The 15510-nt window shown below is 38.3% G+C and overlaps 1 protein-coding gene and 1 pseudogene across 2 annotated transcripts in view; one reads left to right on the top strand and one right to left on the bottom strand.

Moving 5' to 3' along the window:
- The window catches only part of Thada (THADA armadillo repeat containing), a 308781-nt gene extending 296278 nt beyond the window's left edge, over window positions 1-12503 (bottom strand). For both annotated transcript variants that reach the window (XM_048353036.1, XM_048353037.1), the window contains exons 1-8: window positions 12379-12503; window positions 9051-9150; window positions 8459-8553; window positions 7742-7872; window positions 7070-7218; window positions 6920-6952; window positions 6657-6705; window positions 3555-3742 (exon numbers count right to left, since the gene is read on the bottom strand). In XM_048353036.1, coding sequence (XP_048208993.1) covers window positions 3555-3742; window positions 6657-6705; window positions 6920-6952; window positions 7070-7218; window positions 7742-7872; window positions 8459-8553; window positions 9051-9126 — 721 coding nt within the window. In that variant the 5' untranslated portion in view covers window positions 9127-9150; window positions 12379-12503. The remainder of the gene's footprint in view (window positions 1-3554; window positions 3743-6656; window positions 6706-6919; window positions 6953-7069; window positions 7219-7741; window positions 7873-8458; window positions 8554-9050; window positions 9151-12378) is intronic.
- Window positions 12504-13505: 1002 nt separating this feature from the next.
- Window positions 13506-14265, top strand: LOC125355995 (annotated as a pseudogene).
- The last annotated feature ends 1245 nt before the right edge of the window (window positions 14266-15510 follow it).

The raw sequence follows: 15510 nt of genomic DNA, 5'->3' as shown, positions 1-15510 counted from the left end.
TACTTTTGTTAAAGAAGTTTCAAGGCCTATGTAAAGAATCTACAACAGTGTGAATTACAAAGTTTGTTCTCAGTAGCACTGTTCAAAGCATCTAATTTTTGACTATTTTCTTTTCTGTTTATCTCTAGTAGCCTCTGATAAAATGGTGATTTGTTCAACCTACACTAAGAAGTATGGCAGCCATCATCAAGTATTTACTAAATATCCTTTTCTTCATTCCCATAACAAAACTGTAACACAGGCAGTCACATATCTAGTGAAAGGCAAGATACTAACTACCTCAATCATTGTCATAACTAAAGATAAATCCACACAAAAGGATTCAGGCCAGAGGGATACAAGCCGAAGTCCCTTGGGTACTCTTGATTTTCCTGATTAAAGGTAAAGATGTAACTGGTTCTCCTTTCTGATTTGAACATAGACGTGATGTCTGAAGCTGTAGCAGACCAATGGCAAACATGAGGCGACACACACATGGGTGATAGTCACCAGACTAAGGATGCAGAAAGCCTTGGACTCCCTACAGCAGTTCTAATCACCTGCTCTCAACTTCCTGTTTAGATGTTCAAGTTCAGTTTTCTGTTTAGTTGCAGCTAAATGCTTAACTGACACATGGTTAGGTACCATCAACTTTTCAGAAAAGCTGCCTCATCTTAAAGTCATGTCCTTTCTTTACATCAGCATGGCTTTCTTTTTTTAAAGATTAACCAATTTCTCTGTGAAAAGGAAAATATTCTCTGAAAAGTTATCTGTAAATTCAATACTGGGGTTTGAACTCAGCAGAGCCATACCTCCAGCCCTTTTGTTATTTTTCAGATGAAGTACTAACCCTTCCTTTGTCCAGGGCCAGCCTCAGACCTGGATCCTACTACCTATGGTCTTCCAGGATAGCTGAGATTATAGCAGTGAACCATCACCCAGCTGGTTTGTTGAGATGAGAGTCTTTTTGCTCAGGTCAGCCTCAAACCATAATTCTCCAATCTCTGCTTCCAGAGTAGCTGCAATTACAGGTGTGCAACAACATGCCTAGCAAGTTCTACCTTAATAAAAGTTTAATTAAAGTTACCTTCTTTTGAATACCTATCTGAGATCCAAGGCAAAAAGAAACATGGAAATACTAACTGGGCAATAATATGGTTAAATCTTTACTAGTTAAGTTAAAACACATAAATAGTAAGAAATTTCTTTTTCCCAGTCAACCTAAAAATTAGAGCCAGTCACTGTTTCTTACAAACAAAAGGTCTAAAAAAAATCCCATTAATGTTTTTGTTTGTTTGTTTGCAGGTACTAAAGTTTAAACTCTGAGCCTCACTCTTGCTCAGCTTTCTTTCTCTACTTACTTGCTCAGCTGGTAATCTCGCACTTGAGCCAAGCCTTCAGCACTTCCTTTTGCTGGTTATTTTCGGAAGCAATCCCCAGCTTTTCTGCCTAGGCTGACTTTAAACAAAATCCTCCATACCTCAGCCTCTTGAGTAGCTAGAATTACAGGCATGAGTCATTGGTGCCTGGCTCATTAATTTTTTTGTGTGTTGTTGTTAATTAAGTTCATACATATATTACCACACAGAATGGGAAGTAAAAAGAGAAAAGATAATTTTTGTGTGTGCGTTAGGAATCACTTGTTAATCATTAAAAAAAAAAAAACCCACAATGGGCTGGGAATGTAGCTGGGTAGTAGAGTGCTTACCTAGCATGCATGAAGCCCTGGGTTCGGTTCCTCAGTACCACATAAATAAAACCCAAAGTGGCACTGTGGCTCAAGTGGTAGAGTGTTAGCCTTGAGCAAAAGACACTCAAGGACAGTGCCCAGGCCCTGAGTTCAAGCCCCAGGACTAGCAAAAAAAAAAAAAGCCCACAAAACTCAGATACAAACAAATATATAGCTTAATAAACTTAGAAAGGGGTTCAACTTAGCACTCACCATCAAAGAAAAAGAACTCAGCTACCCAGCAGGAGAACTTAGCCATGTATCTTATCATAATCCTAACTTCTATCTTACTCTGAGGAAGCATAATCTTGACTTTCACAATAATGACTGCTTTAGTTTTCCATAGTTTTATCAATCAAATGTGACTCCCTCAGACATTATCATTGTCTTGACCATTTAGCTTAATGTCTTAGTGTCTTTAATTGCTTTACCTTCCAGTACTAGAGCTTGAACTCAGGGCCTATCACTAGGTAAGCAATCTACACTTGAGTAATGTTCCAGCCTCTTTGTTTCACACATGTGCACGTGTGTGTGTGTGTGTGATAGTGACAATCTATTGAAGGACTCTAACCTACAGAGCTTCCCTCGATCTGGATGTGTGGTTGATATGCTCCTGATGTAACTCAACAAATTCTTCTATCCTCTGTAATTAGGAGCTTATCTAGAGACATGACTGATTGCTTTTAAATTCAATCCCTTTGAGAAGATGAAGAATATCGGCAGCAAGACACTAAACGATACGTTTCTAATTTTCTCTCCTACATCATATCACTGAGAGCTTCAAAATGATGATATTCTATCATTTTTTTTCATTTTAATTTACTAATTGAAAATACTTTTATAAAGAGATATTTCTTCTCATCTGTTTGGTTTCCTCGCAGTTTTATTTATATGGACAAAAGCAACTTATGAGAGAGAAGAAATATTGACCATGTTCAGAATCACAATTATTACCATTATTTGAAGATAATACTTGCTACTAAGGAGAAATGTATGCATGGGTTACACTAATCCCTCTAGATTCTTTTCTAAACTTGAAAATTCCTTCCAAAAAAAATCTCTCCTACTATTTAACATCTGTAGCTTTCAACAGAGATAGTTAGGTTTCCTTCTTTATACAAAATACACACACACTTAGAAAAGTCCCTCAACATTGTCCCTTACTGAAATGGTACATTTGAAAGGGAAAAAAAAGCATTAAAAATATAATCTAGGGGTCTGGAAATATGGCCTAGTGGCAAGAGTGCTTGCTTTGTATACATGGAGCCCTAGGTTTGATTCCTCAGCACCACATATATAGAAAAAGCCAGAAGTAGCACTGTGGCTCAAGTGGCAGAGTGCTAGCCTTGAGCAAAAAGAAGCCAGGGACAATGCTGAGGCCCTAAGTCCAAGCCACAGGACTGGCAATAAATAAATAAATAAATACAGTCCAGGAATGGGCACTGGTAGCTCACACTTGTAACCCTAGCTACTCAGGAGGCTGACATTTGAGGGTCGCAGTTCAAAGTCAGCCCAGTCAAGAAAGTCTGTGAGACTCTTATCTCCAATTAATGGCCAGAAAACCAGAAGTATCACTGTGGCTCAAAGTAATAGAATGCTAGTGTTGTGTGAAAAAGCTCAGGGACAGTGCCCAGGCCCTGAGATCAAGCCCCATGACCAACAAAACAAAAACAAAAGCAAAAAAACATACAATTCTGAGCCATTCACTACTGAGAGAGATTAGGGGAGAGTTCCACAACTCTGTTAAATACATTTCAAATGTACTTCAGTTAAATATGCATTAAGCCATTAGAGAAAGCTGATCAACACTCAGTTATAACTATCACTTGTATGCTGTCACACTTACCATCACATAAAAACTTGGTGAAAATACTCAGCAAACCACACATACTTTGCCATATGGGAGAACCGGAAGTCTTCCAAAGGTTTCCCTGGAAACTTTGTACTTTCTGTACTAGTATCATTGAAACTCTAATGCCTACCAACAAGTCATTCATCAACTGTGTTTGAACAATATGATTTCCAGCAAACTTTCTACAAAGAAGAAAAAATATTATTATAAAAGGAAACTGAAATACAAGTGTCACTATTTCCACCTCTCTCTAAAGTGAACATATTCTTCTGACTCCCTTACTGAATCTCTTTACTTAGATATCTTATACAAATCTTGAAATATATAAATTTATCCTCAACTCCAAAGTTGCCACACCTGCTAGTATCCCTATCTACAACAACTTTGCAATCATTGTTGGCTCCTGTCCTCTTCATCCCATATACAAGAAACCCCTGGGGATTCTACCTTCAAAACACACCTAGAATTGGACCATGTCCCCCGCTAGCATCTTGGCCCAAGCCACACTCTTCTCTTCCTTGTATTATTACTATAGCCACTTTCAACTGGTCACCCAGCTTCTACCCTTGCCTTCAACAGTAGAGAAGAGAGTGATCCAATTAAAACCTAAGACAGGAAAATCAGCTCAGCTTGTTCCTCAGAAACATTAAACAGACAATTACACTATAATCCAGGTATTCTACTCTTATGTAACTCTACAAAAATACTGAAAACAGATATGTACTTGAATAACAATGCTTATAGCTGCATATGTACAATCACTAAAAGGTTAAAAAAAAGCCTAAGTGACAATGAACAGATGAATAGATAAATAAAATTTAACATATCGATACAATGGAATACTCAACCATAAAAAAGAATCAAATTCTAGTACATGATACCACATAAAAGGATCTTGAAAACATAAATGAAATAAACATGATACAAATGGGCAAAAATATATTATATTGTTCCAATTATATGAAGTACCTAGAAGAGACAAATTCAAAGAGATAGAAAGTAGAAAGAAGTTAGCAGGAGCTATGGAGAAGGATAAAAACACATGGAGCAAGGTGCTAGTGGTTCACATCTGTAACCCTAGCTCCTCAGGAAGCTGAAATCTGAGGATTGCAGTTTGAAGCCAGACCTGGCAGTAAAGTCCCCATGAGACTCTTATCTCCACTTAAGCACTCAGAAAAAAAATAGAAGTCAAACTGTGGTTCAAAGTGGTAGAGCACTAGCCTTGAGCAAAAGAGCTCAGGGACAGTGCACAGGCCCTGAGTTCAAGACCCACAACTGACCCCCCCCCAAAAAAAATGGACAAGGAATTTTCTGTTGGACATCTTGAATTTGAGGCATCTGTAAAACATCCGTATTAAAATGTACAAGAGCCAACTGACAACGTGAGTCTACCAAGTGGGAATGAATCTAACCTGGGATGATAATTTTGAGACTCCTGAATATATAGGTGATGGATGGTACCTAAAAAGTGGATGATATTACATAGATAGAACACAGAGAAGATAAAGAACTGAACCCACAATTTATGAGATTAGCCAAAGAAGAAGAGAGGAGACAGGAGACAGAGAAGTTCCTTGTGAGGCATAAGACCTCGTTAAAATGGCAAACAGAACCTCCCAAAACAAACAGCCATAGGATTTAAAAGACAAACAGGTACCTTTATAGGCACAATCAGAAAGATAATAACAATATTTCACAAGGTGAAAAGCAAGTAGATGACTGGTAACTGCTTTAGAAGAATGAGGAAAGATAAATACCAAACCAAAGAACAAGCCCAGAAACTCTTTGATTTGTATCCCCACAAAGGCTCAGAAGCACTAAATACTCCTTAATGAGGTGATAAATGCATGGCTGAAAACAGGAAGATTGACTATCAGTCTACCTCAAAAGAAAAAAAAAAATCTGAAATATGCTTCTAAGTCAGATGACTGGTTTATATTTAGAAAATGTAAAACATCAGTCAGGTAATGGCACAAGCCCATAATCCTAGCACTTGGAAGACAAAGACAAGGGGCAGGCTACATGGTGACATCTTGTCTATATACAAACAAACAAGTCAGCAACTATGTGGTAGAGCATTAAAACATACAGATAAAGCAGTAATGCCATATTGGGAACAAGGGAATTAGATATATCTATAGATATGTATAGACATATAGATGCAGATATAGATATATAGATATTGACATCGATATATACACAACAGATGCAAAAAAAAAACAAAACACACAACAACTGGGGCGTGACTTGAGTGACTGGCTAAAAAGCATGAGGCTCTGAGTCCAAAACCCAGTATCATCACAAAAATAAAAAGTTAAAAGCCAAACTCATCTGTCCTCAATCAACCACCAAAATATGGTTGAATGATTCTTCCATGGTGAATCCACTTCCCAAGAGAAAAAAACAAAATTAAACTAAAAATATTGACTTAAAGAATCCCCACAAGAAGGGCTGGTAGAGTGGCACAAGTAGCAGAATGCCAGGTTGGCAAGCAGTTCAAACCCAAGTACCACTCCCCACCAAAAAAGAACTACCTCTGAAAGAGCCCAGCTCGGGTAGCCTGGAATACAACCTGCAGCCAACCCACCCATATGCACAGTGATTCAAATCAATTCTTAGTACTCTACTCTGAAATATTAGTACCCAGTCAAAGATACTGGGCTTCTGAGGAAAGTTTCTAGCAGGAAATAAAATAAGCAAATTCAACCAATAGAAAAGAGCAGCTTAGGAGAAACATAGAGACCATGAAAGTTAAAAGTTTAAAACTATCAGAAAAGACAGCTTTCATTATATCCTCTAAGAGATAATGGAGGAAACATCACTGATGAAATAAGAACAGGATATTATGAAAAAGGAATGCTCAAAAGGTAAAGAAGAAAACTCTTCCCTTTCTCATTTATTCTCATATTTATCCAATCTTTAAATAGCAAATATTAAAACCTACTCAAAAATAAATTTAAATAACCACTTTTAAGATTACTGGAAACAGCACATTCCAAGACCTTTTTGAAAGTGTCCTTAATACAGAGACAATGCACAACTACAAGTGTGCACACATGCACAACACACACAAACACGCAAACATGTAGCACTTGCCTACTTTCTTCCAGGACATCAATCAAACTCTTCTGCAGAAAATGAAGCACTGAAACAAAAAGAACAAAATGACAAGATAGGACTTAGAACTATGAGTTTTAACTTCAGTATAAGAAATTATTTTTAGGTCAGTTACCTAGAAAGATATCAGAAAAGCATAAATTTAGGAAGGAATAGATGCATTTCAGTTATCTGTAGTATTTTATCTATTACCAAGAAACTAAAAGGGCCAGCACTCACACCTCAGAGAATTGAGGACTTACCATTTTTAAGTAGATTATTAACACTTGCTCTACCTATAGGGTAAGAAAAAAATTAACACTGGTAAAGAGTTTTACCAAAATTAACATTTAAAAACAATGATGTAAAAACAAGTATTAGCCAGGAAAAGTACTAGAAAAATGCTGGCTTACCCAAGTTAAAATTCTCCATACAGGACGATAAATTGTCAACTACTTTCCTATAAGAGTACAAATCAACAGTACTCAATTCTTCTTGAAGATGATAAGTAAAACTGTGTTCAGCCCCAGTTAGAAAACATTCAGGTAGGCCATTTAATGAGCTAAAAAAGAAACAAACACAAAAACTCTGACAACCTTGTACCACCAGGATATGTGGGGGAAAAATAAAGAGATATGTAGGAACACTTAACTAAACCTTTAAAACACAAGCAGAAAACTTCACTCAAGCTAGGCATTACTGGCCCATGCCTATAATCCTAGCTATTCAAAAGTCTGATATAAAAGGAGAGCAGTTCAAAGTTGTAAGTTTTTGAGGAAACAGCTGGTATTGAGTTTGAACTTAAGGCTTTGTATTTGCCAGGAAGCTAAGTCATTCCTCTAGCTTCTAAGACTACTGATTTTTCTTTAATACATACATATATATATATATATATATATATATATATATATATATGATCTATGACCTAAGAATTGAGAAACGGGCTAAAAGAGAGGAAGATAGACTAGAGAGTAGGACTGTATGAATAGAATTTTTAGTGGTATACTTCAGTGTCTTCTTTTAATGAGAAAAGAACTTTTAGGAACTTTTTATGATACTCCCCCTCCATGTTTTTAATCCCTTACCTTGCTAATACTTTCTTCAAGGGATTCTTCAAACTCAAAGAAAAATAAATGCCTGCTAAAATATCCAAACAAGCTTGAATGGTGGGATCACACACTCCATTTTTATCTACCTTTTCCAGTAGAGGCACAATCTAAAATTTAAAAAAAAAATCAAAGCAATCTTTTCTAATCCCAAGTGCAAAAAAGTTACAAATACTTCTTAAGTACCAATTATACTGTAAAATGCTCCCTATACCGTATTGTTAAAGATACTAATTTTTGTTTCAGTACTTTCAACCTTTTTAATCCATGTCCCTTACCCCTGCTTTATCTTCCTGACCCATCTCCAATTAGGTCCAAAGTAGAGAAATCTGTAGCATCTTAAATAACTACTAGTGCGTGCGCGCGCGCGCGGGCACACACACACGCACACACACACACACACAACGTAAGTACAAATGGTAAATTCAAGTACTGAAAGATGAATAAAAATAATATTTATATTTTAAGTTAACTTTTGCATTAGTCTGCTGAAAGCTTTTGAAGATATAAATAAACTTTTTAATTTATCTCCACAAAAAGGTATATTGATGGCTTTTATTGATGCTTTAATATTGTACAATGAAAACAAAATTATTCTTTGTGTTAAATTGATATTAAATAATTTTAATTGTTTATTTAAAAATCAATAATAGCATAATAATCTACAAGATATATCCATAAATAACAGTTCTTTACCTGTTTAACATAATGGATTTGTGACACCCCATCTGTGAGCTGGACACATCGTAACAGCAAAGAAGCTAGATTTTTCCCTTCCACATCAGCAAAAGCTATGAAACATAGATACACAAAAAAAGCAGTAATTTAGCAACAATATGAATATAAGCTTACCTGTGTTATGTATTTTATAATCTTTTAAAGCTGTATACCCAAAAATCAAGTAAACTTAGCCTGAAAGTAAAATTTTAAGAAATCCATATTTCCTCCAAAACTGAATGTAAACACCATAGAAAAAAACTAAATAGAAAAAATGTGAGGCTGGGAATGTGGCTTAGTGGTAGAGTGCTTGCCTAGCATGCACAAAGCCCTGGGTTTGATTCCTGAGCACCACAAAAAACAGAAAAGGCCGTAAGTGGCACTGTGGCTCAAGAGGTAGAATGCTAGCCTTGAGCTTAAAGAAGCAAGGGACAGTGCTTAGGCCCTGAGTCCAAGACCCAGGACTGGCAAAAAAAAAAAAGTGAACTTTATGGGGTCAGGGAGATTAACACACTCAGCTTGCAGACTAGAAAAGAAACACACCAAAAAAATGAATTCAGAAATCACCTACATCTCAAGGTTTCAAAGTCCTGATGAGGAATAGTAAATGCAGCAACTTGCGTGCTTCGCTTCTTCTTCACACCCATTTTAGACAAAATGAATAGGAGTCACTGAAAAAAAAAGAAGAGTTTTAGGCATTGTCTACTGGAGGGTTTCTCAGCCTCAATACTACTGGTATTTTTGACTGGAAAGTTCTTTTTTTTTTTTTTTTTTTTTTGGTGGCCAGTCCTGGGGCTTGGACTCAGGGCCTGAGCACTGTCCCTGGCTTCTCTTTGCTCAAGGCTAGCACTCTGCCACTTGAGCCACAGCGCCACTTCTGGCCATTTTCTGTATATGTGGTGCTGGGGAATTGAACCCAGGGCCTCATGAATACGAGGCAGGCACTCTAGCCACTAGGCCATATCCCCAGCCCGGAAAGTTCTTTTTTGAAGGGTGCTGTGCTGTACTGTGAGAGAGGCCTCTCTGGCCTCTATCTACTATTGAGGCACTCCCCTCAATAAGGTATGGCAAACAAAAACTCTCTCCCAACACAGCAAATGTCTACTAGGGTGTTAAACTGCCCAGTCTAAGAATCACTGATCCAAGGATTTCAGCTTTGAAAGAGAAAAAACATTTTTATATCAAGAAGAGTTTATTACTATCTAAAGGAACTTTTACCTACTATGAACCAGTCTTTGTATTTTAAAATACAAATAAATAAAACAAAGCTTCATTTTAATAAAAGCTAAAAAGACCAATAGTTTTCCTAAAATGGGTCTAACTTATCTTTGTGACTTGTTAGACTGAAAGATCAAGAAGTGTTATTGTATCTTGATTTCACAGAGTTTAGAAAACAAAAACTCTTACATATGATCCTTTTGAGTTTGCTTTTAGTTAGCAAACCACTGGGTTCATAATGGACAAAAGAACTCTACTCAAAGATTGACCATCAATCCCATGCCAGTTAGAAAGAAGTCACTAGGGAAAGGCCACAGGCTTTCTTGATAAAGTTAGCAATTTTAACAATGTTTATGATATAAACATTAGAGAATATTACATAAAACATGGACATGTTAGATGAGGAACTCTGCAATAAACTGAAATCATGAACAAAATAAAATGTCCTAAGTAGAAAAAGGAAATAAATGTAAAATGCTCCTTCAAATTAGAAACAATACACACATGTACAAATACAAGATGAAGAACCTAGGGGAGGTTAAATATGGCTTGAAATAGCTCAACATGATGGCTGAAAGCTGCATATGAAATCAGCTGGATCAAGGGAGACTAGGTATCTCCATGATGTACAGGATGATAGAACACTTAAAGGAACAAGAAATAATGCTTTCCAGAAAATAAATGATTTCTAAAGTGCCTGGAGAGTAGCTACAGACAATACTGCAGTGTTAACCAAAGATGTTTGGTCTACAGGAAAGACATGCCTTAAAATGGCTGTTGGACTACTTTGGAAAAGAAGGGACTAGATTTCATATGTCTCACTGAAGATTTGGTAAATTATTGCAAGCTTCAGAACCGAATCTGAGTGAATACTGATACAGCTGCACTAATGGAAAAGGTTTTCACCACTGAAGAGTCCAATCTCTTTAGTTATCAAAGCAATCTTTTAAAAAATACTAATCAAACCTAATTACACACTTGCTTAAAACTTTCCAAGGGCTTCCAGTTGTACTTAGAATAAAACCCAAACTTAAGACCTTCACCTTCAAAGCCCTAAATAATTTGGCTCTGGCTTCCTCTGCTATTCATCTCAAAGCAACCTGTTCTTCACCATTAAGAGCCTTCACATTTCCTGATGCTCTTACTCTGATCTGTCTCTTAATGTTCATTCCACTTCATCTTTGCAAGGTCCACTCCTAATCATTCATATTTCTGTTTGAATAATGCCTCCTAAGAGGAGCTTCCTTTATTTTCTCTAAAATGCCACCACTCTGACACATATACACAGCATTCATTTCTTTACCTTCTTCACAGTATTTGCTAGTATCTAAAATTATATTAACTTATGCACCTATACATTGTCTGTCTCCCCTAGTAGTAAACTCCATGAACACAATAACTTAAATTATTACCTGGTTTTTCTGTTTGTTTTGGGGTGGGGGTGGGAGGTGTTGGCAATACTGTGATTTGAACTCAGGGCCTCATACTTGCTAGGTAGGTGCTCTTCCAGTTGAAACACTCTACCACTCTGGTTATTTTCGAGATAAGCTCTTTATTCCCTGGACAACCTGGACTGTAATCCTCCTGTTTGTGTTTCCCTTTGTCTCTGGGATGATAGGCAAGTGCCACTGTACCTAGCCATTCTGCTTCCCTTGGGGCTTGGGATGACACATGCATGCCACGATGCTCTCCCAATATTTGAGATAGAGTTTTATAAACTTTTATACTCAAGCTGGCCTCAAATAGCAACCTCTGCTTCCCAAGTAGCTAGGATTACAGGCTTTAGCAACTGGGCCCAGCTAACAACTTGTAACGACTTTGTTCAGTGTTTTAGTTCTCAACTCCTTCAAGAGTACCTGCCCTATTGCAGAGACCTAATAAATATTTGGTGAGTAAATGAACTAACAGCATTTATCCGAGATGTCAGAGGGAAGATACACCTTCCATGGTAGAAAGAGGAACTATCATATCTAAAGTACATTCTACAACTAAGTGACAAGGTAGTCCCAGGAATTAAAGAATCAACGATCCATCTGAGAAACAATCAATATAGTAAAGGTAGATTCATCACTGAATTAGGAAGACAGTAAAAGACAGCGGATTTGGACGTGATATGCTTAGACTTCGTGGAATAACGGAGGCTCTCTTCCTGGGAAGGTGGCCAGCTCACAGTGAGAATGAACTGAGGAAGGTTAGGAGACCTCTTCTCTGCCAAGTTCGCGGCAGGATTTGGTCCTGGCACCCTCACACATAAACAGACTTGGGGTTTATGCGCGCTCAGTAGATGCCTAACCCTGTGTCTGGAAGTGGGGCTCCCAGGTTAGGGGGAAAGCAACCAAGAACCACTAGTCCACACTAATATCCCACTGAAGTGACCCTGGAAGGTGCCCGGCGGATTCTACTCAGGCTCCTCGTGACTGCTGCCCCCACCTCCATTTACACCTTTCTGGTTCACTCCCACAAAAGCACATGGAACCCGGGACATGACAGGTGGGGAGGGGGAAAAAAAGTGGTTCCAGTGCTGTCTCCGTGGAGACCAAACCGACCGGAAAGCTGCTCCGCCGCCGCCAAAAGCTACAGCTACCACAGAGAGGCGGCGGCCCCGGCAAACCGGCCCAGCCCGGTGATGGGGAGCCCCGCGCGGCCGCCAGTCCGGCAAACACAACGCGTGCGCGCCAAACCTCGAGTTCGGGGGTGAACGGAGCAGCGAAGCGGCCTCCGGACGAGTCCCGGAAGCCGTTCTGGACTACGGCGGCGTCTCCGCGGCGCGCAACGTGGTCGGGAGCGAATACTCGGTGAGAGCTGAGAAGGGCGGGCCCGGAACCTGCGGGAGGAGTCATCGCGAGAACAGGCCGGACGCAGCTCCGCCAACCAGGAGTTTGGAGGCGCAGTGACGTCACGGGGAAGGCGGCGGCGCGGGACTCGCGAGCGACACGGAGGGAACTGCGCCCACCTCACGGTCTACCGGATGCCTAGCCGGTGATCCGGCACCTCGGGATGCCTGCGTGCCCTCCACCCCCATTCTCAACCTTGACCTTCTACACTTGCCCCATCAGCCTATCCACATTCGGAGAAAACTACCTTCAGGCTGCTGGAAGGAGGAGCCTTAATATGTATATAATATATGCAGTTCAGATGGTGACAGGATTCCGCCCTTTAAAAAAAAATAATAAACATTATAAGGTGGGTACTGTGGCTCTTGCCTGTAATCCCAAATTCTGGAGTATCTGAGATCAAAGATGATAAATAGATTCTGAATATAGAGGGGAGTAGTGCTAACAGGATTTTCTAGAGAATGAAACAGTTGTCCAAGATTTCTGTCCCGCGCAGCTCCAAGTGGTAGGGACAGAAGTTTACTTGGAACAGGTTTGGATGGGTTTTGAAGAGGCTGAGAGGAGATATATTGTCATCTGTATCTGCAGATTCTGCATACATGGATACAGGTTGGGAGGATACGGGGGCTGGGGGTAGGGAAATTGAGTCTATATTAACATATACAGACTTTTAAAAATGAATTTCCCCTTTTTTTTCTTTGTAACTGCATTTGTTTTCTTTCTGTCTTGTTTGTATATCTGTTGTAGGAAGGGCAAGGGAAGGACACAAGTGGAGCGGCAAAGTATGAACAAATGCAGCAATGGTACTCACTAGACACTTGAAAATGAACTATATAATGTATGGGTGGGATGAGAGGGAAAAACAGAGAGATCAAGGGAAAGGATGACATTGTCCAAAAACAAATGTACTCTTTGTCTGACTTATGTAACTGTAACCCCTCTATACATCACCTTTATGATAATAAACAAGAAAAAGTGAGTAGGACTTGCGGCGGGCCTGCTTATGCTGTGTCTGTGGCCTGGCTTGCTGTGTGGCTAATCCAGCATCATGGGGAAACGGGACAACCGCATGGCCTACATGAATGCAATAGCAATGGCCAGATCAAGGGGGCCAATTCAGTCTTCGGGGCCCTCGATCCAGGATTATCTAAATCGACCAAGACCTACCTGGGAGGAAGTAAAAGAACAACTAGAAAAGAAAAAGAAAGGCTCCAAGGCTTTGGCTGAATTTGAAAAAAAAAAAAATGAATGAGAACTGGAAGAAAGAGCTAGAAAAACACAGGGAGAAATTATTAAGTGGAAATGAGAGCTCATCTAAAAAAAGACAGAGAAAGAAAAAAGAAAAGAAAACTGGTAGGTATTCATCTTCTTCATCAAACTCTGATTCTACCAGCAGTTCTTCAGACTGATGATGAGGATAAGAAACAAGCAAAAAGGAGAAAAAAAAAGAAGAACCGTTCACATAAATCTTCTGAAAGCTCTATGTCAGAAACTGAGTCAGACAGTAAGGACATTAAAGGACTTGGCAAGAAAAGAAAGATGTATCCTGAAGATAAACCCTTATCATCTGGGTCCTTGTCAGAATCAGATTATGCTGAGGAGGTAAGAGCAAAAAAGAAGAAAAACAGCGAAGAACGAGAAAGAACAACAGAAAAGGCAAAAAAGAAAAAGAAGCATAAGAAAAACAGCAAGAAGAAAAAGAAGGCTGCTAGTTAAAGTCCTGATTCGTTGTAACGTTTAGAAAAACCAAGATTCCCTTAAAGAAAGTGCACTAAGAAAATCTCAACTGTGAAAATTATATTTACTAAAATGCATGAAATTTCTTGTTTCTAAAATTATTCCTGGACTCTACAGTAGCCATTCAGATGCTGCTGTATGGAAGGCCATGATTGCTGCCTGTTTTTTGAGCATCTACTTTCTCCTCTGTGCTTGATAACTCTGGGAGATACTACACTGCAGTCTTGCTAGTGGTTAAGACATTTGGGGATTAAAGCTAATACTTTTGACTAGATATATCTATGGATAAACAAACTGAATCTAGATGTATCTTTAAGATGCAATCAGAAATGACCAGATGATTCTTGTTAAAATTTTTGAAGTAGGGATTACATTAATAGTTCAGAAATCTTTACTGTGTAGATAAGTGTATTTTAATTTTTTTTCCCCCTGTATACTTAAGGAAGGAACTTTTAAGGCAAGAGGGTGGTTTGCTAAGTCTTGTCCTTTACTGAGTTTAGTGACATCCTTGGATTTTGTGTGCTGCATTGAGTGAGCCAGAGATATGAAGCCCTTTGCAGCATGAGAAAACCCCCAAAGCTCGGGAAATTACCTCCACCTCAATAATAACTGAATGTTTTTTAGCATTAGAATGTGTTATGTTGTTTGAATTTTGACTACACTTTGACTTTGGAGAGGAATCGTTTCAAATAGACACTGGTACTTTTGGAAATTGGTAGTTGAAGATCTAAAATGCATGTTTTATACTGTTAAGTTTTAACCTATCAAGAAAATTTTATGTAACCAGTGATTGTTAACTTTATTTTTTGTATTAACTTTGTTTAGGTTGCAATGTTTAGCTTCAGTTAAGTCCTTACTCTTGCTGTCTTACATTCATAACTATTTTAATGGCATATTTGCCAAGATATTTAGCATGTAAAAAGCAGGGATTTGATTTTTTTTTTAACAGCTTCATATTGAAGCTGAGACCATATACAAGTTGAGTGCAGGCTTGTTATGCTATATCTTGTTATATAAAACTGTTGCCAGAATCTTAGTAAATACATTTTAAAAGTTTGTTGTCTTTGTATGTTAGTTACAAACTATGATAGGTTAACTTTAAGTGAAAATTACATTACATCTCTTACTGTGTCATATTTTACTAAGATTTTGTGCCTCATATCTCCTGCTGAATTATTAGGAATGTTAAAAGGAATTGATAAGTTGTTTTCATTTTACATTTTTATATAATCACGTAATAAA

The sequence above is a fragment of the Perognathus longimembris genome, chromosome 8 (assembly GCF_023159225.1).
Source record: "Perognathus longimembris pacificus isolate PPM17 chromosome 8, ASM2315922v1, whole genome shotgun sequence".
Classification (NCBI taxonomy): domain Eukaryota; kingdom Metazoa; phylum Chordata; class Mammalia; order Rodentia; family Heteromyidae; genus Perognathus; species Perognathus longimembris.
Note: the sequence above shows the minus strand (reverse complement) of the source record. Positions and strands in the feature narration are given on the sequence as shown.